Source organism: Hippopotamus amphibius, chromosome 8 (assembly GCF_030028045.1).
Source record: "Hippopotamus amphibius kiboko isolate mHipAmp2 chromosome 8, mHipAmp2.hap2, whole genome shotgun sequence".
NCBI lineage: Eukaryota > Metazoa > Chordata > Mammalia > Artiodactyla > Hippopotamidae > Hippopotamus > Hippopotamus amphibius.
This window is the reverse complement of record NC_080193.1, coordinates 98,519,024-98,543,586: the sequence shown is the minus strand read 5'-3', so window position 1 is coordinate 98,543,586 and position 24,563 is coordinate 98,519,024. Positions and strand designations below refer to the sequence as shown.

The 24,563-nt window shown below is 39.2% G+C and overlaps 1 protein-coding gene across 1 annotated transcript in view; it reads left to right on the top strand.

Moving 5' to 3' along the window:
• Positions 1-24,563, top strand: part of CPO (carboxypeptidase O) — a 131,569-nt gene that overhangs the window by 84,023 nt on the left and 22,983 nt on the right. The window contains 1 exon segment of the mRNA XM_057746503.1: positions 23,482-23,608. Coding sequence (XP_057602486.1) covers positions 23,482-23,608 — 127 coding nt within the window.

Below are 24,563 nucleotides of genomic sequence, written 5' to 3'. Positions count from 1 at the left end.
GTAAGTCTTCCAAACTGTCAAATATGTTCATTTTCAAAATTGTTTCGGCTCTTCTCGATCATTAGTGTTTTCAGAAAAAAAAAGAAAAGGATCAGCTTGAATTTCTTCAAAAACCTTTGCTGAATTTGTTTGAGATTGTATTGAATCTGTAGATAAATTTGGGGAGAATGAATATCTTAACAATATTGAATCATTCAATAATAAACACCATATATTGCTCCCTCTGTGTTTTCTTTAATTTTTCTCAGGAATCTTTTGTAATTTACAGTACATAGGTCTTACCTATGTTTCATTAGTTTAATTTTCAGATATTTTATTTTTTAGATGCTTTTATAAATAGCACTTTAAAATTAATTTAATTTTCCAATTGTTTATTGCTAGTATATAGAAATAAAATGGATTTTCAAATTGGTACCATACCATCTTAAGTCATGTACCATAACATCTTAAGTTTAATTGGAGTCCTAGTAATTTTTCATAAATTTCAGTGTTTTAAATGCACAATTATGCCTATGATTATGTAATCTGTAAATAGTGACAGTTTTACTTTGTCCTCTCCAATCTTTATGCTTTTTATTTCTTTTTCTTTTCTTATTGCACTAGACTAGACTTCAGTACAATGTCTAACAGAAGTGGTAAGAGTACGCATTCTTGCCTTGTTCTGGCTCATAAAGAAAAGCTGCTTTTTGTTTTATGCTGTGATATTACCTATAGGTTTCCATATGTAACCTTTATCACATTGAAAAAGTTTTCCTCATTGATTGAGAATTTCTATTATGAATAGACTCTGAATTTTGTCGAATGCTTTTCCGCATTTCTTAAGATAATTATTTTTATCCTTTAATCTATTAGTGTCAAGCATTGATTTTTCAAATAATAAACTAACTTTACATTTCTAGAATAAAACCCACTTTGGCGTGCTTTTTATGCATTGCTGGATTGAATTTTCAAATTTTTTTAGTTTATTCACATCTGTGTTTATGTGGGTTATTGGTCTGTAACTAAAAAAATATTTTGGTCAAGTATTGTTGCTGGGGTTATGCTAGCATCATAAAAATGGTAAACGTCCACTCCTATCTTCTGAGTTTCTTTCTTAAAACTTTTGATAGAATAAACTGATAGAACCTGGAATTTCTTTGTGGGAATATTTTGATTGCAAATTCAATTTATTTACTAGATAAAGAGTGATTTATTCTCCTGTGGTTTTTGTGACAGTTTAGTTGTATTTTTTAAGGAATTTGCCCAGTTCATCTAATTTGTGTTGGAAGATAATTATCCATGGATCTGTCAAATTTCTACCTGTTTTGTGAGCAGAAGCATAGACAGGTTTTGTTGCAGACAATCTTTTCAAGATATTTGTATGGCAAATAGCCTTGCGCGATAGAGATCGTTTCTCTGTCTGGTGTAGAGAGAAGGTTTGTTTGCCAGCCAGTATAATAAGGATGATGTCTTCTTCTGGGCAAAAGTCAGGCAGGTTTGCTCCTTATCAATGACTGGGGTTTCCTAACCTCAGGATTCCTCAGGTGTGACACAAACCAACAATGTGTGCAGCATCTGCTTGAATTGATTGCGTCACCCAGTGGAACTTGGGTATCAAGGGAGAACCTACTTAAACTTGGAGCTTATGTGGCTTGCTGTGTTATGAGGAATAACGTCCTTTGTCTCTGACCTAAGAGTTTTGTGTCTTCTGCCAGCTACATGAAACTGGCAGGCCAACTCATTAGCTTGGGAGTGTAAAATCTTCACAGTTCTTGACAATTCAAGATATTGCCTCTTTCATTCGTGTTACCATTGTTCTCTCTTTCTGTCTTTCTCTCCTTCTGTGTGTGTGTGTGTATATGTGTGTGTGTCTTTTGGTTAATCTTACTAGGAGTTTATCAATTTTATTAATTTTTTAAATGACAATTTTGATTTCATTGATTTTCTCTATTTTTTGGTCTTTTTTTTAAATTAATTTCTACTCTCATATATATTATCTCCTTTCTTTACTTATGTTGGCTTTAATGTTTTCTTCTTTTTCTAGTTTCTTGAGAGGAAACTTAGATGATTAATTTTTTTACATCATTTTTATTTTCTAATAAAGGCTTTTAAAGTAATAAATTGCCCTCTAGATTGATTTACTGCAACTCACAAATTTTAATATGTGGTATTTTCATTACCATTCAGTTAAAAATATTTTCTAGTTTCCTTTGTGATTTCTTCTTTCACCCATGGGTTATTTAGATGTGTATATCAAACTTTCAAAATATTTGAAGGTTTCCTAGATGTCTTATTACGATCATTTTCTTTCTTTTCTTTTTTTTTTTAATAAATTTACTTATTTATTTATTTATTTTATTGGCTATGTTGGGTCCTTTTTTTTTTTTTTTTTTTTTTTTTGCTGTATTCAGGCTTTCTTTAGTTGTGGTGAGTGGGTACTACTCTTTGTTGTGGTGCGTGGGCTCCTCGTTTCCGTGGCTTCTCTTGTTGCAGAGCACGGGCTCTAGGCGCATGGGCTTCAGTAGTTGCAGCACATGGGCTCAATAGTTGTGGCTCACAGGCTCTAGAGCGCAGGCTCAGTAGTTGTGGCGCATGGGCTTAGTTGCTTCGCAGCATGTGGGATCTTCCTGGAGCAGGGATCGAACCAGTGTCCCCTGCATTGACAGGCAGATTCTCAACCACTGAGCCACCTAGGAAGCCCCAATCAATTTCTAATTTAATATTATTGTGGTCAGAGGACATACTCTGTATGTCTACCTTTGCGAATGCTCCTGTGCATTTGAAAACAATGTATCTTTGGGGTATTGCAGTTATGATGCATATTGTTCTAAAATATCAATTAGTTATGGGACTGATAGCAGTTTTCACATTTTCTATATTACTACAGATTTTGTCTATCAGCTTTATCAGTTACTGACATAAAGGTGTTAAAATTACCTATTTCCACCTTTTTAAATATAGGTAGATTTCTCTATTTTCCCCTTTGATTCTCTTGGCTTTCGGTCCATGTATTTTGAAACTATTTTACCAGGTGCATGCACATTTAGAGGATTATCATATCTTGTTGATGACCCTTTTGTCATTAGGGGTCCCTCTTGAACTCTGGTATTATCCTTCATCTTGAAATCTCTTTTGTCGGGTACAATTATTAGCCACACAACCCTCCTTACCTTTTAATGTTTGCCTTTTTATCTGATAGCACACTTACTTTTCACCTATTTTTATCTTTATAAAATAGATTTCTTGAAAACAACATAAAGTTGTATCTTGTGCTTTTAATCATCTGACAATCTTTGTCTTTTAGTGGGATTGTCTAATTTAAAATTAATATAATTATTGGTATGGTTGGATCTGAATCTACCATATTGCTATTTGTTTCTGATTGTTCCATCTAGTCTTGTTTCTCTGTCCATTCTTTGATGACTTCCATTGGCTGCATTGAATATGATTTTTTTTTACTTAAGTTTATCCCCTCTATTGGCTTTTTAGCTGTGCCTTTTTGACTGTTTGCTCTAGATATTACCGTATGCATCTTTAACTTAACATAGTCTATCTTCAAACAGTATTTAAATTATACCATGCAGAGTTTAAAGAACACTACTATGGTATAAAGAGACTTACCCCTCCTCTAATCCTTTGTGTTCTTGTGGTTATAAATTTTACTTTTACAAAGTCCCAAAATACTGTTATTACTTTTGCTTTAGACAATCATTAGTAATATATGTGTGTATATATGTGTGTGTGTGTGTGTATATATGTGTGTGTGTATATATATGTGTGTGTGTGTGTATGTGTGTGTGTGTGTGTGTATGTGTGTGTGTGTATATATGTGTGTGTGTATATATGTGTGTGTGTATATGTGTGTGTGTGTATATATGTGTGTGTGTGTGTGTGTATACATGTTAATAGGAAGAACAATCGCAACATATTTACCACTTCAGCTGCTCCTCATTCCTCCCTACAGCTCCTCAGAGGTGATTTCTCTCAATTTTCCTGCCCTCTCCCCAGCCTTCTGAATACTAACCCCAGGAACTTAGTGAAGGACTGTGAGAAAAAGTTGCTAACTTAGTGCAGTCTTGTTCTGTGGTTAGGATCCTTGGGGTTTCAAATTCACTATGCCAGTCCGCACATGGCCATTAAAGTCTTGTTTAGATGTTGCCTGGTTTTTCCTTACCCCGCCTATGTCAGGTTTTCCCACTTTCACTGTTCTGCCAGGGATGAACTCTGCAATGGCTCTCTTTTCTCCAAAGAAGGGCTGTCACTTTCTGGAACTTAGTTCATTTAGATTTTTATGTGTCCTTAGCTCAGATAGATTAAGAAGAAAACATCCACAACTATGATGTAGTAACTTCTCTGGAGTATTTTTGTTGCTAGGATGAAAGCAGCAGCTTCTTGTGACTTTTTACAGACTTCTTGTAAGAAATGGAAGTCACCTAATGTCCCTTTAAATTTATTTGTGGAACTCAGTCCCTCCGTCAAAGTAACTTGCCCTATGACTTTTCTGATCACTTTCGGTTAATAAAAAGGTCTTATAGTCAGAAATTCAAATGTTCATTCCAGTATAATAAGAAACACTTAAAAGCTCATTTAAGTTTCTCCCCTGCCTCAGCTCTGGCTCGCCGCAGGCTGGAGAGGGGGTGATGGGGCAGGAGGGCATCACTGGCTTTCTCCTACCTTCCTCCCATCCTTCGCATCTATTTTCAGACCCCTTCAAGGTGGGACGAGTGGGGAGAGAGAAGAGCGAGGTAGCAGAAATGCCTCACTGGACCGACATCACTTCTGACTGTGGCAGACTCTTTAACCTCACTCTTCTTTGAGATCTCTCATGGATTCTTGGAGACCTGTGTCCGTCTCTCTCATGACCAAGGAATCTCTCACCTGACTGACCCCTCCATGAAGGTAGATCCATCTCTATTCCCACTGGTCTTGTATGCTCTCCTCAGTCCTTATGAACTTTGGCTTCAGTTCTGCTGGGATTTTTTTTCTTCCAGGCATTCCTCTTGAGCAAAACCTAAGACATTTCACATTGACCTTGCTTGGGGACTCATCCAGTCCAGAGGAACCACACATCTCTTTTCCAACTCAAGGAGTGCAGGCTTCCCTGCAGCCATCTCTTTGTTCACCTTCTAAGCAGCTAGATGTACTTCTCTTATTCTTTAGGTTTTCTAGGTGGACCATATGGCCACACATGAAACTCTCTGGGAAATCATCTTGAAGCCTCTTCCTCTGGCATGAAATGAAGAGTAAGGATTCCTAGGAGACCCCGATAGGATTCATAACCCATGACTGCAATCTCCAAAATGATTTCTAATCTCTAAACCCCAAACCCCTTGTATCCTCTCTATGGGTGAGAAGCTTAAGATCACAAAACTGGCTTTTCACCTCCTTTAGAAATTATATGCTCTTTTACCTGACTTTGGAATGTAACATCTTCAAGCCTTAGTGGAAACTTGCATTAAAGAAAATCTGGTTCCACTTGCGATCATAAAAAATTGAAAATTACCCCAAATCCAGCATTATGGGATTAGTTAAATATGGGATACAACTATGCAATGGAATATTCTATAGCCCCCTCACAAAAAAAAGAATGAAGATGCTCTTTATCTGCTGATTTGAAATGATCCCTAAAATATGGTATTAAGGGGGAAAAGCAACAGTGTGTAGATACTGGATGCAATTGCCACTTTTTAAAAAATAAATTTATTAATTTATTTGGCTACGTTGTGTCTTCATTGCTGCGCGGGCTTCCTCTAGTTGCTGAAGAGGGGGCTATTCTTCATTGCTGTGCATGGGCTTCTCAGTGAAGTGGCTTCTTTCGTTGTAGAGCACAAGCTCTAGGTGCATAGGCTCTGTAGTTGTGGCTCGCCAGCTCTAGAGCACAGGCTCAGTAGTTGCGGTGCACAGGCTTAGTTGCTCGCGGCATGTGGGATCTTCCCGGCCCAGGAATTGAACCTGTGTCCCCTGCATTGGCAGGTGGATTCTTAACCACTGTGCCACCAGGGAAGTCCCTGCAATTGCTTGTGTTTAATAAAGTATCTTTAATAGGGTACATAGGAAACTGGTCGTTCTAGGCAGGGATATTTGGGAGCCAGAGATAGATTTTTATACTTTTTGAATTTTAAACCAAGTTAATATATAACTGTATTTAAAAAAGAAGACATTCTTAAATTGAAAAAAATGCACATGCAGTAAGGAAGTAAAAAATATAGCTAATTCTTTCAAAGAGCTTGGCTGTGAAGGGAAGAAGAGAAAAAGTCAGGAGCTAGAACTGGATGCAGGATTGAGGAGTGATGTTTTATTTTTTTGTAGCAGAGTCATGACTAGTTTATGATTTGTATACAACTGTGGTCTTATACAAATGGTCTGATTTGTATAAGACTAGGACACACTACTCCAAAATATGACACCTTGGCGTATTCAATATTTTAAGCTAAAGAGAAAACAGCAGAAGCTATTTGATCTTCTCCCCTTTTCCTTCCCTAAACAGGTCATAAAACCCTCATGTGAGAGGTACCCTCTTTAGACCCAGTGGAAAGGAGCATCTTCATCTGTAAAGACAAAGGGATGCTGAGAAGAATACTAACAAACAAGGCTTGCTAAGTTTCCCCCAGTTTATCACACACACCTATCGTACTCTTTGACCTATCACCTTTCTGCATGACTGCTCACTCTTCATCAAACCTAACATAAAAATACTGAGATCTAACTATTTCTTTGGGTCTTCATTTCCTTATGAAGGTTCCTGTGTCACGAAAAACTTACATTAAATAAATTTGTGTAGTTTTCTCCTGTTAATCTGTCTTTGTCAGTATACTTTTCAGACCCAGCCAGGGACCCAAGTGGGTGGAGGGAAACTTTTCTTCCCCTACAACTATCATATCGATATTGTGACATTCTTCTCCCATCCAGGCGTCTGTTGACACCCACTGATCTACAGGAGGCTGAAAATCCTCCCGGGAAACTGAGCTGTAACCACAATGGGGATTCAGACATACATAGACATGTCTACCAGATGGGCTTTGATTGGAGATGGGCAAGCAGAGCCTGGAATATTAGACAGAACTGCTCCCGAGAGAGAACTCTAAGGAGCTTTGTTCTGTGTTGTTCACATAGAAAATAATGTGCATGGAGTCCCCTGGAATCGTACAAGGCATCAGGTGTGTTGAGGGCATGCTTGCTTTAGGGCTTCTTAACAGAAATTAGGGCAGAGAGGTGGGAGCCATTACCTTCCCCTGTCTGCACACTGCCGTTGTCCAGTCACCATGCAATGTGATGGGGCTAGTGTCCACATTGAGAACCTTGGTGGGCAGTGTCCTCAGTAGGACCTGACACTCTAACAAGGAGCCCTAGCTCAGCTGAAGGGAGGCCAGCAATTAGACATCCCAGATTCAGATAGGCTGCTGGGCTCAAGGCAGCTGTGCCAGGGGCTCTCCAGTGTGGGTGATAAACCCTCAACACAGGGGCTGGCAGTGGTTTGGGAGAGGCAGGTCTCTAGCAAAGTGGCAGCAAGGAACAAACACAACTTTTCCATAAACACATGTAAGACCCTCTCTCTCCCCTTTGGGAATCTGATGTACCTAGAGGCAGGGGCGTGTGGAGGTTGGATTAGAGTACTTGTTAAGGTGCAAGAAAACATTTGTAACTAGTAGATTTTTACCTGGTACCATTTGGATTAAAACTGGATTCTGATGAAGCCTAAGATTATTTAGGTCACCTTATTTTAAAATTTATTTATAATTTAGTGTGTGTGTGTGTGTGTGTGTGTCTGTGTAAGAGAGATGTATGTGTTTATTATTGAGTAATTAAGAGGAAGAGCTTGAACATAAGAAGATACAAGTGAGGGAGGATATAAACCAATTTGTCTGGCTTCTGGTCCCTGATAAACTGGAGGATAATGGTGGAGAAATAGGATATGAGAAGGGTACTGTTTCTGTTTCTACTGAGTCAGGAGGGGAGGCGTTGAGATAGAAATGGACTTGTCAACATGGACTGGACTTCCTCTCTGCGGTCAGAGGCTATCTCATCTGCTGAAAGATGGGAAAGGCAAGAGTGGACTGGGCATCCTGGGGAGAGCCATGAAGGCTTCACCATTCATTTCAGGGAACTGTGGTCAACTAGACAACTATAGAAGATTGCTGAATGGTGCCGGGGACCCTGCTGGAGTTGAAGACCATGAATTTGAAGTGGCATAGCCTTCCCTGACCCCCTCTGTCTCTGGGTTAGGTGCCCTCCTGTGGGCTCCATGGCACTGTGTAATTCCACCCTGATAATCCTTATCATGTGATGGTGTGACTGTTGAGCTTCCCCGCCCCATCAGACATTAGGCTCTGAGAAGGAGTAGACCTGCCTTCATTTACTGTTGTATTCTTCTGAGTCTAGTATAGATTTTTCTACTATTTTTAGTGCATAGTAGGTGCTCAATAAATGCTGGCTGAAAAGGCATCATTAAGATGGCAGCTGTGAGATTTTTCCCATAGTTCTCAGAAACCAAGGTAGAGAAGCAAAGGAGGCAGATGAAATAAATAATTCAGAGTGATTAAGAGGTTTGCAGGGTGGGTGTAGCCTGGGATAAAGATGTTAGGATGCTGGCAGGAGCCTTGTTGACACAGTGCTCCATGAGGGCTGAGTCAGATAGGGTTTGAGAGGTGGTGCATGCCAAGACAGGGGAAAGGTCTGGGGTGAGGCCATAGGAGTGGAGGGCTCATGGGAAGCATTAGGGTTGAGGCAGGGCTGGGATGTGACCTTGGCAGTCCAAAAGTGCTCCTGGCCTTTAAGCTGTACTTCTCAGAGCATTCCTCACAATCCAGTGGGAACCTCCCATCATCAAGGATAAGGAGGGGAGGAAAGTTTAAACAAATAGATTCTGTTTGGAAAATAGATTTGTGAGTGGGAGAAGGAAACAGACATTAGAACTTGGTTTTTACATGACAATATATGACAATATTGAGAGAGTAGCATTGACATATATACACCACCAAATGTAAAATAGATAGCTAGTGGGAAGCTGCTGAATAGCACAGGGAGATCAACTCGATGATGTGTGATGACTTAAAGGGGCCAGATAGGGAGGGTGGGAAGGAGTCACAGAAGGGAAAGGATATAGGGATATATGTATAAATACAGCTGATTCACTTTGATGTACAGCAGAAACTGGCACAATGATGTAAAGCACTTATACCCCAATAAAGAGCTTAAAAAAAAGTTCTTACGGATACTTTTTTCTTTAAAGTAGTTAAAATGAGGTTTGCACAATCATGTGGTTAGGCTTTGCAATTGTCACAGCTTTTGGTCACTATTATTCTGGTGTCAAAAGCAGAGGCCACACCCAAGTCATCTTTGCAAGCCCTGGGCCTGGCAAATAGGGTATTGTCCAGAAGGCTGGCATTGCCCTGAAAAAGAGTCTCCAGGTCTTGCTTTCATTTATCTTACTAATAATTAGAACTTATTTCTACAGGCACCCCAGTTAGTTAAGTTTACATGCCAGTCTTAATGATCTTTTTTGAGCTACCCAAGAGTTCCCCTTTCTATCTTTCAGCTCTTCCATTTACATAAGACAGAGAAGATTTGTACAGACTTGGGAACTTTATAAGCAAGGAAAACTCATAGGTTTGGGAAGACTGCATTAAGAACTAAGTTCTGATGGGATAATTAAACTTCACATCACTCTAATAAATAGGGACTGAATATCGACTTTGTGGAAGACACTGAACAAAGGGAAAATAAATACTATTCCTGCTTTCAAGAAGTTTACAGTCAGAGAATAAGAATGAAACAAATAACTATGAGAGAAAGCAGAGTTGTGGAGTCAGAAGAGAGAAAAGCAGTGGAAATTTAGCAGAGAGACAGAAACTGCTGTCTGTGGTACATAAGTTATACTATTACACTAATAAAGGGCCTTCATTAATTACCCTTACAAATAAACAACTTTTACAAATTGCATATTACTAATATATTTTATATTAATGAATGTTATATTTGTAATAAAATATGGTGTTAAATTATAAAAAGAAAAGCTAGTTCATAGAATGACATAGCAATTTCAAAGAATATAAGTAACACATTATATGACATTAATACCTGGAAATCAAGAAGCAGTGTAACAATTGAGAAAGGAGTTATTAAATGATAAAATAATGTCACCGTTGGATTTTAATGTGGAGAAAAATAATTCACATCCATGTCTCATCTCTAAAATTTCATTAAATTCCAAATGAATTAGTAGGTTAAATGGTGTCAAAATTAGAAGGAAAAAAAGAATGTATTTCTCCCACCTTTAAAGGTAGAGATGTGTCTGTTAAATTATACATTTTACATCATTTAACAGAATAAAACTAAGAAATATGATACATTCTCTCAGAATGAGAAAATTGTAGGATCAACATATGATAGAAGCGTACTGTTAAAAAATAGAGAAATAATAAATGCACAAAGTCAACGTCCAAATTGTAGTGGCTTAAAATGATAACCATTTAGAAAGACAGCCATGTGTCCCTGGCTTTGGTCTGACTTGACGGTCCTTCTGCTGATCTCTGCCAGCTTACTTAGGCATCTGGGGTCAGGGAGGTGGTCCTACCTCTAAGGGTTGGCTAGCTGTCGGCTGGAGCCCTGGAGGCACCTGCTCTGATCATCTGAAAGTCTAGTCAAATTTTGTTCATGTGTGGCAGAAAGGTTCCAAGTGCAGCCAAAACATGAGTCTCTGCTTGCATCACATTGGCTACTATGCCATGAACCAAAAGAGTCACATGGTCAGTCTCAGAGTCGGTGCCCGGGGGGCTCTACCAAAGCATGGAATCAGGGAAGGGGTGGACTTGTGGCCATTTTTACCCCACATCAATGATTGGCAGAGGAGACTGACTGCTTCACTACGGAAAAGAGTAGGTCATCAAATGGAAATTTATTTCATTACCAGTGATTAAAGAAAAACACATTCACATTGGCTTTTAGCCTTCATTTTGTTGTTTTTTTTTTTTAAGTAGAATTTTAAATTTTTATTTATTTATTTATTTATTTATTTAATTTTTGGCTGCATTGGGTCTTCGTTGCTGTGTGGGCTTTCTCTAGTCGTGGTGAGCAGGGGCTCACTCTTCATTGCGGTGTGCAAGGTTCTCAGTGTAGTGGCTTCTCTTGTTTTGGAGCACGGGCTCCAGGTGTGCAGGCTTCAGTAGTTGCAGCACACAGGCTCAGTAGCTGTGGCTTGCAGGCTCTAGAGGGCAGGCTCAGTAGTTGTGCCACATGGACTTATTTGCTCTGTGGCATGTGGGATCTTCCCGGAGCAGGGATCGAACCTGTGTCCCCTGCATTGGCAGACAGATTCTTAACCACAGTGCCAGCAGGGAAGTCCCTAGCCTTCGTTTTGTAGATGAGGAAATTGAGGCCCAAAGTGTTCCTAAGACAGTGCAGTGGATGACTTCTCAGCCTGCTGACAAAGCGAGATCTCCGACACCAAGTCCAGCAGTAAAAGGCAAATCTGGGCTCAAACTTGGCTCTACCATGTCCGAGTGATGTAATTTTGTATAATATCTCTAAGCCTCAGTTTATCTCCATAAAATTGAAAAATAATACCTACCTCACAGATTATGAAGATTAAATGAGATCATGTGAAAATACTCTGTACCTGCTCAGCGGATGCCTCTTCCTTCCCATGTCTCTGAGGCAATCTTGTAAAAACAGCAAAAAAGCAAAGCAAAACAAAAAGCCCAAACAAAACCCGTCAGCAAAGAATTAGATAACACTCTAAGAACCAAGAAGAAACTGCTACATCTGTGGATAAGTGGTGATTTCATACAGTTATTGACTTGACAATTATTGGGTGCCCCTTTTGGGCCTGATAGTGTGTGAGGCACTGGAAATAAGGGATGAACAGAAAAAGGAAGACCCCTGCCCTCATGGAGCTTATAGTCTGGTGGCAGAGATAGACAATAACCAGATTATCATATTAATAAACACAAAATTGCAGCCTTAATTAGTGCTATAAAGGATTCTTGATTAGGGCTAGTAGGAGAGCATGTAACAGGAAGATGGAAGCCAGTTAAGAGTGGGAGGGGGCAGGAAAGATCTCGAGAAAGGAATGAGTCAAGGTATTAAGGGGACATCCATCACTGTCTGGACCAGGGTAGGGTTATAAGAAAGTGTCAAAAGACGCTTTCCCTGTAGGAATTGACATGGAGATTGTCTTAACCCTTAAAGCAATGGGAAGTCATGGAAAGGTATGACCAAAGTTGGGATTTCAAAAGCTTTCTCTGGGATTAGGGTAGAGAACAGACTGGCAGGGAGAAGGAATGGCTGCAGGTAAATAAATTAGGGGACTATTTTAGGAATCTTATAATCTACAACGTAGTTCAATTTTCTACAAGTAATTGTAGACCTACTAATTCTATTTTGGTGAGCCCTAAAGAAATACACCCCAAATGTGCGTACATTGATCAAAAGAGATCAGCGACTAACATTAGGCCGTTAACAATACATTTTAGAATGAGTAAAGTTGACTAAATGGGTTTTAGATTGCTGAGTCAGTGTTAAAGTCCATATATATTGTTTTTTAAAATTTTTATTGAAGTAGAGTTGATTTACAATGTGTTTAATTTCTGCTGTACAGCAAAGTGACTCAGTTTTATATATATATATATATTCTTTTCCATTATGGTTTATCGCAGGGTATTGGATACAGTTCCCTGTGCTCTACAGTAGGCCCTTGTTGTTTATCCATTCTCTATATAATAGTTTGTACCTGCTGATCCCAAACTCCCAGTCCTCCTGTTCTTCCCACCCCCACCCCACTGACCCCTTGCAACCACAAGTCTGTTCTCTATATCTGTAAGTTTGTTTTTCATAGATGTGTTCATTTGTGTCATATTTTGGATTCCACATATGAGTGAAATCATATGGTATTTATCTTTCTCTTTCTGACGTAGTTTAGTATGATAATCTCTAGGTCCAGCCCAGATACATGTCTAACAACCAACAAGCCATACCTATTTCATTTACCATTATCAATTTTAGAAATCCACACACCATGGTCAGGTTGCCCCTGACCTGATGTTACAGTGCAGGAAGACTGACTAAGTGGGCTGGGCCATTTCAACATGAAGAGACCCTGCACATCTACTAGATACAGCAAGAAAGTGTGGGTGAAGATGTAAAGTACAAGACAACCTGAATCCAAATTATGGGCAGCACACGTATTACTACAGAAAACTCATGAATAAAGTTCAGAAGAGAAACTGAAATTGTTCCTCTGGCCTGGGTACTCGGCTTGAAAGATTTACGAGAGACACCTGAGTTTAACAGTAGTGTTGGGAATGGGGTCTACTTACTCATCAGGGAGGCGGTTTAGTCACATGTGCTCCTCAAACAAGGCTGAGAGGCTGTATGTACTCCCTGTGCTATGTCGTTGCACTTGATCGGCTAGTCACAGAGTCTCAGAAATAAGGCTGTAATATATAAATCTTCAATCCAAATGCTCAACTTTAGCATCATCGTGGTAATAACTGTATGTTCCAAGTTTTTGGTACTTTATAGTACCTTTTTCCTACAATTGCAAAATGCCTATGAAAAGTTATTGTACTTCAAATATTTCAGCTTAATAAGAAATGGAAGAAGTCAGAGGTAGATCTGGGAAACATTCAGATATTTGAAAAGCAATTTGTAAAATATTAGTGAAATTTGGTGGCTGAAACTGAAATTTCAAGCTGTTGCCGTATCTCCCAGAATAAATCTAGACCACACTGAGTAATAATCAATTTTTCCCTTTCAGGGTGAAACTACAGCTTCACAGAAAAGAAAGTTTTGGATGTTTCTGGAAGTGACAATGAAAGAACTAAGCTAATCTGCAACCTTAAACTATGGGAAAGAGTGTGTGGATCTTCGCAAAGGTGGGTTTGGTTCAAATCGTTGCCCTTAGCTGGCCAAATCCCATTGCTCTTCTGACCTTCAATTTCTTCATGGGAAAACGGAAAAGAAATTACCTTTTAGGGTTGGTGGGAGATTGAAATGAGGTATTATATAAGCAAGTACCTAAAGAATAGTCTATTGGGACATTACAGTTCCTTCCCTAATGTTTCTTCTTCTCTTTCACAGACTTGAGTGAGATTTTTAGTGCCTATGGCTTCTTTCCCAGGATGGCCAGCGTGATGATAACTCCTTTGCAAGTAATATTGGAAATTTTACCTCTAACCAGTAAAATTTGAACAGGTGTTGCAAAAGTCTGGGCTACTCCATTAAAGCTTGGATTTGGGCTTCACCTTGGCTGCAGTTATTTGAAGATACCATTAGCTAAATTAATCTCACTCAAATTCCTAACAAAGTGAGGCTTTTTCATTGGTTTTCATCTAACCCTTCTATCTGTCCCAACATTCAGTAGACCATAAAAACAATGAGTGCTATCAGGAAAAATTATGAAAAGCTATGAAATGACCCACAAAAGTTATGAGACCTCTACAATGGAAAAATGAGAAACTGTCTAGAGCACTGTTGTGGTTTCATTGTCTTTGATCTGCTTTATGACTGTATGTTATAGAAAATGAGTAATAAGCCAAATGATTCTTGTCCATAAGAAAGAAATGAACAGCATTTGGCGGAATGCAAGTGACTAATTTTGCATCTATCTGTGAATTCATTTCAGCATTCTTTATTGCCCATGTACCTGTGGTTCTTTAAATTTTTCTTTGGACTGGTTGTAACATCTTATTGGGTTGCTCATAAACTAGATAAATTTTATGAAATAAAATCTTTGACCCATGTTCATTGTATCTGAAAGTCTTTATTCTACATTTGAAAAACATTTTTTATCCTTTTTCAGTATCTAGTTTCAGGTGTCCCTAGCACTGGGCTGGAGGCATGGGAGATATGCCAACTTGATACACATAAAACAGTTGCAAACTACACATGAAAGACGGGGGCAAGTAAGTAGAACTTAGAGTAGAGAACTCAGATTGCCATTGGGTTTGAGAGGAAAAAGAGATCAGGGTTGGAATAACCAAAAAAGGTTTCAGATAAAAGGTATGATATCTGAGCTAGGACCTCAGAAAGCCCAGAGGGAATGGAGCTAGAACTTACTTTGAGAAGGGATGACACAACTGAGAGAACATATGGTGGAAATCAGCATGACCTGTTCAGGGAGATTTGTTCCTTGACAAGGTCTAGATAGGAAAAATAGTAACCAAGGCTAAATTTTATTTGGTGTTTACAACATAGAAGGTAATGGATGTTAGAAATTCTCAAACCTGACCACCCCTTAGAATCACCTGCGGATGTGTACAAATGCTGATACCTGGGCCCCATTATCAGAAATTCAGATATAATTGTTCTGGAGAGGGACGTGCCAGGGAAAACTCCCCAGATGATTCTAAAATGAAACCAAATTAGTGAAGTCCGGTGTTACTCAATTTACTTGTGCTCTCTGGTTTAATTTAGCCCTGAGAGTGATCCCATGAGAGAGGCATTTTCATCCTTGTTTTATAGGTGAGGAAACAAAAGGCCCGGAGAGACTAAATGACTTGCTTAGAGGGGCTTCTGTGACTTGTTGTTAAGAGAATGAGGGAGAGCTTGATTAGGGTGGGTGGTGTGTGGATAAATTTTAAACGTTGCTACCACACTGTGTAATTATGAAACTAGAATTCCCTCATTCACCATATATTTACCAAATACCTACTATGTGCCAGGCTCTGGTCTAGGGACTGGAATTAACGTGATGGTCAAAGTCCCTGATGAATGGAGAGAGAGCTGGCTCTTTGGCTTTCTCAAAGAAGAGTGCTCCAAGCAGAGAAGAGCCAGGGCAGGAGGAACATGGCATTCCTCTACCCTATTAAGGAGATGCTCATAGAAGCCATTAGGACCCACAATAAATAGATAACAAAATGTGACTGACCTGGGAGTCTTGTTAAAATGGAGAGTGTTGTGGGGGTCTGAGATTCTGTCTTCTGATGGTGGCTGGGTCAGGGAGTACTGATGCTGCTGGTTCCCAGCCCACAATTTGATTTTTGATTTTATGTTTCAGATAACATGGTCAATGAAGACCTCTGTGACTCAGCTTCCTTTTCTGTAATTGGGGTCAATAATTGACTATGTAAAATTTATGCATTAAAACACAACATCTGGGACATAGTAATTATTCTATAAACTTTCTTTGTAACTATAATTTAGAAATAATTTAAAAATTTCTCATCAGAGTATTGTGGCATCTGTCCAGGTGCTAATAGAAGCAAGCAGGGCATAGGAAAGTTAGCATAAGGGACATCCACCCTCACTGACAATATTATTTCCATGTGTGGAAATAACTAGGAGGAGTCTTGTGGAATTTGGTGGTCTTAGTGTACAAGTGTGAAATTGAACTTTCTGAATGTATTTGAGTTTATTAAACCTCATCATAATTTCACTAACAGTGATTTTTCTGTGTATAAAGTTAACCTCAACTTATGAAATAAAATATATCTCCCTTCTATTCTTTTATAGAAATTATTTTAGAGAAATAGGGAAATTCACAGAAATAAGAATATGGGAATGACATTAAATTAGAGATATTTTTATATAAGTTAATTATGCTGAAAAAAATTTTATTTTATAAACAGAAAGCTAGGATTGTATAGATTATATACAGTTGATTTTAGCAGCTAAGATATAGCTCATTTTCAACAGATGCTGCATTTCAGAAATGCATTTCAAAATCTGTTCTTCTAATATATATAAAGCTGAGAAGCCCCTCTACTCCCCATCCCATGAGAATCCTCTAGTGAACTTTACATTTAGAAATTTCATGGTAAAAGAGAAAATAGTTCCACATTTTTCTTTTCGGGAAATTTGATTTTTCTCTTCTATATAGTGTGGTTATCACATTGGAATAATCCTATGTAGGAGTATAATCTAGTTACAGATCCTTGTTATTAGCGTCAGGAATAATTACACCATACATTTTTGATGATTTTTACAATCTTCAGATAGCTTTCACATTCACTATTTCATTTAATATGTTCCGCAACTCTGAGTGAGAGGCCAGACAGGTATAATTGTTTCTGAAGGAAGACAGGTGAGGTTTGCCCCAATTCACACGGCTGATAAATACTGGAATCAAAATTAGGATCCAAGGCTTCTGATTTCTAACCCAGTGCTCTGCCTTTGGCCCATCTAATATTGCACCGAGATTCTGACAATCAATGTAATAGTCCGTAGTGATCCGTAATGATCTTGCTAAATATAGTAATCGGAAATGAAAAGATGTAGGGCAGTGACCCTGAGGCAAAATCCGGAGAACGGAGGAAGGCTGTTCTAATTGGGCTGCTTCCCTGCTTCCCTTATATGTGTGTGTGTGTGTGTGTGTGTGTGTGTGTGTGTGTGTATACACATATAAAATTTTTTCCAGCTTTATTGAGATATAGTTGACATATAACGTTGTGTAAGCTTAGGGCAAACATTAGTACCATCACCATCCTGTCACGTATTTACCATTTATTTTTTGCGGTGAGAAGGTATAAGATCTTCTCTCTTAGCAGCTTTCAAGCACATAACACAGTATTGTTGAGTATAATCACCACGCTGTACATTATATCCCCAGAAATTGTTCACCTCTTAACTGAAGTTTTGTATCCTTTGACCAAAATCTCCCCATTTTCCCCAACCCCCACCCCTTGGTGACCACCATCCTACTTTCTGTTTCTGTGAGTTGGGCTTTTTTAGATTCCATGTGGAAGTGAGATAGTATGTTGTCATTCTCTCTCTGACTTATTTCTCTTAGTCTAGTGCCCTCAAGCTCCATCCATGTTGTAGCAAGTGGCAGTATTTCTTTCTTTTTTCATGGCTGAACAATATTCCATTATAAACACACACACACACATAAAAAATATCTTCTTTATCGATTCATCTCTTTTTTTTTAAGCTCTTTATTGGAATATAATTGCTTTACACTGTTGTGCCAGTTTTTACTGTGCACCAAAGTGAATCAGCTGTATTTATACATATATCCCCATATCCCCTCCCTCCTGTGACTCCCTCCCAGCCTCCCTATCCCAGCCCTCTAAGTCATCACCCATCATCAAGTTGATCTCCCTATATTATGCAGCAACTTCCCACTGGCTATCTATTTTATATTTGGTAGTGTATATATATCAATGCTACCTTCTCACTTCATCCCAGCTTCCCCTTCGCCGGATTCATCTCTTGACAGATAATTAGGATGCTCCCACATCTTCCGCCTTCCCTTTAAATACCTGAGAGATGATGGAAGCAAAGCCCCATTGGTGATAAATCAGAAGTGTTCTTTTTTCTTTTAATTCAATTTGTTTAAACTCAAAAAGAAAAAAAAAGCAAAAAGAGTTTTTGAAAACCAGTTGGTGGCTGATACAGAAGGAGATACTATCCAGCTGTGAAAGAGATGAAAAGATCCAAAGGGCTAATTCCCAGGCTAATTGCCCTCACCACACCTTGGTTCTATGCCCATCCCACCCCCAGGCAGTTTGCTGGGGTTTCTGGAGGAAACCCAAGTGCCTAGCTGGTAACTCTTCGGTCGCCTTACTCTCCCACCTACACTCCTGGCACTTGAGAGCATGTATTTCTTTCCTGTTCTTGTTTTCCCTGATGATCTAAACAGAAGACATTTTACCACAAAAAAGAAAAGAAGAGCAAAGTTTATGATCTCTACAGAAAGATTGAGGACCTGCCTTAAAGTGCTATGAACACAGTAGTCAGGGCAAGCAAGCAATGAGACAGAAAGCACTTTTTTTTTTAAAGCCAATTAGTATGGTGTGCTATTTAGCTGGTGTATGGTTTTCTGTAAATTGCTGGCTGTGTTTTTGAAGCCTGATAAGGCCTGGCCATGTAGGATTGCTCCTGTTCTTCCAAACCACAGTCTTGTTTCTGCATCTAATTATTCACAAAGTCCAGAAAAATCCTTATGACTCAAGGCCAATCGTATTTACTTATTTTCATTTGTCCTGGAGTCTGCTTGGTGTGTTGGCTGGATCATCTGAGGAGCAGAAGCCAAGATGGTCGGAAGTGGAAAAGATTTATAGGCGGTAGACCTTGTGAAAGATAAAAGGCAGAGCAAGCAGGAGGAGGCAAGGAGAACCTTTAAAACTTGATGCAGGTCTGATACCTGTTAAAGAGAGGGGGAACGAGCCTCAGACTGTGGTGCAGCTGCAAGAAGATTGCTCATAGACGAATCCTGCATACATACAAGGGAGAGCTCTTGGGCCACTTCTGTGCTCAGTAATTGGTTGGGGGATGTCCAGGTAGCACTTAGTTTTAGCTTGAATACTGAGTAAGATTCTGAAGGCACCCACAGCCAGAGATTGGCTGTAGTTTCTTTCTTGAAAGTGGATCTCAGTGGGGATACTCCCATAGCTGCTATAGCTAGTTAAAGGGAAGCAGAGAGTAGCAGAAAGTTAAGTGCCTAGCTGTAATACATGAGACTGTAGATATACCCAAGATTTATGCCATCTGACAAGAACATGGATACAGATTCGTGCATCCATGCATCTACCCACCATCCACCCATTCACTCATTTATTGCCTTAGATGACAGCAGCAGTCTCTGAAGTTCTGTCAGAACAAAAATCTATCCTTGGTGCTGCCTCAGAAACCAAATCTAGATTTTGCATCTTCTGCTACTAAGGCTATAACCTCTGAGTGACAACTAGCCTGTTATCTCCACCCAATCTGCTTCCATCCCTGCTTGTGACTGTAAATCAACTTATTATATCAATACATCTGAGACCAAGTCCTTAAGTAAGCCCTAATTTCTGCCAGTCTGACACACCTCTTTCTTCAGTCCTCATGTACCTTTGCTCCACTGTATAGACTATAATTTATGTTATAGCTCTTAGACTCAGTGTTCCAGGCATAAAAGGTGCGTGGCAAGGGATGAAGTTCACTGCGATGTCCTTCGGTTCAGGGTCAATGAGAACAACTAAGGAGCAGCAGAGGTGGTGAGATGGTTTGGCTGTGTGCCTTCCCGTTCTGAAGTCCCTGAAGCTGTTTACCTTCAAAATGACCCTGACCTTTGGTTATAATATTTCATAGCAGCCTCTCTCCATCTAATATGGCAACCAGCCATGAGAAATCACGGGCATCACTTTGAGAGCACACAATTTTGGAGGAAAAAGATGGTGGCGTTGTCTAGGGCTTGGCAGGTGATAAAAAGAGGCTGATTTTTTAAACAAATGTTCCTGCCCATTAGAATTTAATCTTCCTCTAAATCAGCAGTCTCTAAGGTCCTTTTTATTTCTTTCATCCTGTTATTTATTCTATCAAAGAACATGGGTCTCACCATAATAGGAACCGATTCCCTGCTTTTTCTTCCTAGAACAATGTTTACATTTTGGCAGGCCTTCTCTCACATGGTTTAAAGAACCACATGTGTTTGCAGGCATTCTATCAAGTAGTTTAGAGAACATAAAACTTGCAGTAATATTTTTTGGGAGTAAATTTTATTGTTACGGCTTTAAAACACAATCAAATAAAAACAAGAATTCCATTAGTAGTTGAATATTGTAATAATAGAGTTGAGAATAAATTTTACTGCTATAAGAACTATAAAACAGCAATAATAAAAAACACTATTATTGTGAATAAATTGTGTTGAGATGACTAACTAGAAAGCTATAAAACACAGTCATAAGGAATAATCTAATCACCAGGAAAGATGTGATAATAATTCACTCTTGTTAGTGAGGAGTCCGTGGTTCCAGTTCATTGGCCCCGGGTGCTCTAGGTTACTGCCTGCATTCCATAAGGTTGCAGAAAGATAATCTTTGGTCATTGGGTTGGCAGGAGACCACATACTACAGTGAAATTGGACGTGGGGATTGAGAAAAATCCAATTATCAGTGATTGTTAGGAAAAGCCTGTGTAGTACTGCCAAATGTCCTTGCAACATCTTCCTAAAAATTATTTGCAGGTTTCCACTAACAATTTGTATGTATTATTTGACTGTGGATTTCATGTACTTCCTATTTTTATTTATGTTCTTTTTCTTCAGAATAACTTCATGGGATTACATATCTGCTGAGGAGAAAAGCCTATTTAATCTTGCTTTTTATTTAAACTATCCATGCATCTCTGAGTCCATGTGGGTCCCATTCTAATTAGCAGAAGTGTGGAAAGAAAACACCCTTACCTCCTATGTTCCTCTCTTCCTCTGCGGAACTCACAGCTCCATGAAAACCCTTGCTTCTGAGTTAGGACTACCCAGGTGGCTGCCCTGTCCCTGCATTTGGGTAAGGAAAAGAATGTCATGGGTGTTGCATTTTACCCCTCGTTGTGAACATCATCGAAATTCAGATTCAAGATTTCCAATTTGACGTCATCCCCCGGGGATGAAGGAAGGTCATTAACAATGAAGTTTCCAATAGGCAACGGAGGCATGCTGCTGGAGTTTTCTAAACTCCCTGCCTCCACACTCTTCCCCTTCCTTCTTTTAACCAACTTCCGTTGACTTCTGTCCCTATCAAGTGCACGTGCTGACTGAAATTGCTCTTTTCAAGGTCTCCAGGAGTCTCTATCCTGCTGGATAAGATTGCTAGTTCTCTGTCCTCATCTGACTCAACCCCTTAATGGCATTTGGCCCAGTGGGTAACTTTCACTTTCTTAAAATGTTTTTCTCGCTTGGCTTCTGGAACACAACAGTCTCAGTTTTCTACCTACCTCACTGGCTGTTCTTTATTTCCGATGCTGGATTCCTCTCTTCTACCAAGATCTCTAAATGTTAGACTGACTTATGCCACAGTCTTTGTTCTTCTCATCTCAGTCTATACTTGGACCCTAGAAGGGCTCCTCCATGTGGCTTCAAACACCATCTCTTACATCCTGAAGAGTCACCAATGTATGCACTTCGCTCCAACTTCCCTTTGAGGTCCAGCCTGCCGCAGCGGCTGCCCGCTTGTCAATCTCTTGGATGTCTAAAAAGCATCTCAGAATTATCAACCCCAAATTGAAGTCTTGACTTTCCAGGCGCTCGGAACCACTCTTCCCCGTTTCCCCCATTTCATAAAAAGTCACTACTGTTCAGTCTATTTCTTGGCCCCCAAATCTAGGAGTTGATCTTGAGTTCCCTAATTCCCTCACACTTCATATTCATTCCATAAACACATTTGTTAGGTCTGCTTCTAAAATAAATTCCCCAGTGTGACCATACCTTTCCATGTAGCCAATGACATGTAGCCCGAGGCCCCATCACCCCTCCCCCGGAATGCTGTGGTACCCTCCCCGCTGGTATTTCTGTCTTCATTCTTGTCCCTCTCTTGCCTACACTCTAAGCAGCTGCCAGAGGAATCTTTTACAATATTAAAACAAAACCTATTCAGTGATTTCTTAGAATAAAATCCAAAGTCCATATTCTGGCCCACGGTTTCTATAAGATCTGGCCCTTGCGTATCTCTCTGACTTCATCTTCCATCACTCTTTCTTGCTCCCACTTCACTTAAACACTGGTTTTCTTCCAGTTCCTCAATCGCACCAAGCTCACTTCTTCCCTACACATGCAGCCCCCTTTTCCTAAAACATCTTTTCTATAGACTTTTCATGAACCACATCATATAGAACTTAACTCAAAAACTGTCTTATATCAGTCAGGAATGGCCTATCTCAGTATAGTCTTGGCCCATATCTCTCCTTAATTTGATTCCCTTTACTTAAGAATGTATTATTTGTTTGTGAACTTGTTTGTTCTTCTCTCAACTCTACTGTGAATCCCATAGAGGAACTCATTCACCTTGTATGTATTGATCTTTATAGTCGTGCATGCCTGGAATACAGTGAGTGCTCATTGCATTTCTGTAGAGTGAATGCATAGATGAACGATCACATAGGGCAAAAAGTTTAGGGAGATCTCCAAACGCTAAGAACTTTGTTTAAATCCTCTACGTCTCTGTACTAAAGTTTGCCTTGCTCAGTTAGACTTTTAACAGCAATCTTAACTTGAGCCTTTATTTTACTGGTCACTATTTGAGATTCAAGGCATATTCTGGGTTTGTCTAAAAACACAGGGCGGGTGGACAGTGTCGGACAGAGTCCTTTATGTGAGAGGGATGTGTGGGGAAATCCACCTGGGAAAGGATTTAAAATATTTTCACTGCTCAGATATGGAGAGACCTGGGTTTGTTTAAGAAGCTGGTGACGTGGTCCATCAGAACTTTAGATTACAAAGGCAAGTAAAGATCCTGAAAAATAACCATGCCCGCCATGACCAGAGCAGAAGACACAGCCCCTATTATACCCACTGACCTGTGTGGAGGAAAGAGCAGGAGTGGTCTGCTCTTGAATACCAGTGATAGGGATTCCTAGGACTGAGGGCTTTACGCAGAGAAGAAACTTCTTTCTGGATCTGGGGGAGCCAGGGGCTTTGGTAAATTTGGTTTTAGAGGAGAAAGAAAATCAAGTAGTTTTCCACTATCAGAAAAAGTTGGTTGAAGGCATGATAGAGTTAATGAAGCAACTGCTCACATATTATTTCTGCTGAGACACTAACTGATGTATCTTATCTTGATTGTGGGAGCCTATGCCCTTATGCATTCTCAGAGACACGTGATCCACTGACCTGCAGAAGCACAGGATTTTCTAGCCCTTTTTGCAGAACAGTGAAGCCTCTGCTTGGAACCTTGCACCTCTTGGAGATGCTGGTTCCTGGGGGGCTGGGATATGATAGGTGAGTGTGAAGCTGGAGGTGGGGCTGACTGGTATGATTTAGATTGTCTAAATGGAAAGCTTCTTTTCAAGATCAATGCAGCTGGATTCTCCCCTCCTCCTACCCATACACACTACCATGAGATGAGAATAGTAATCACTGAAGTTTTATCATTGAACATTGCTCTAATAATCTTTAAATAAATGAATAGATATCTAAAAAAGATTTCCTAGCACAATGTATGATAAATACCCATAGATATGTCATGTTTTGTAATTGAAACAAGAAAACTCTAATGAAAATTCAATAGCCCTCATTCACATAGTTTCCCCATTGGTAAATCACATTATTCTAATTATTGAGAAAATGTTTAAAATGTTTAAAACTGCCAAACAGTTTCACTAAGACATCATTACTATTAATGTTTTTGAATAGATAGCTACTTAGCTAATTATGTATATAGTACTATTGCAAGAATTTTTCAATTAAGTTGTATATAAAAATTTTCCTATGACATTCATAATTTATTGAAAACATAATGCAATCATTAATAATATTCCATCATTGCTACCCTATAAGGCAGAGTTGATTTCTACTGTCATTTTTACCTGATAACATGATGAGGATCCAGCTACATGACAATTTCTTTGTTGTTTTTGCAAATCTTTGACTATTTCCATAATATAAGTTATAAGAAGTGGAATCACTGGGTTAGAAGCTTAGAAAAATTCAAGAGCCTTCTATGCATTGCCAAACTGCCCTCTAGAAAAGTTGCATCAGTTTACATTTCCAACAGTAGTGTATGAAAGCACTTTTTAAGTGTTTGCCAATTTAAGTGAAAAATACCCACAGTTGACTTATTTTTCATTTCATTGCTTTCTTATAAGGTTAAGTGTTTTGTCTTATTTACTACTCATTTTATTAGTTTATAAATTACTTTTTTGTGTCATTTGCCCCTTTTTGTGTTATTCTCTAT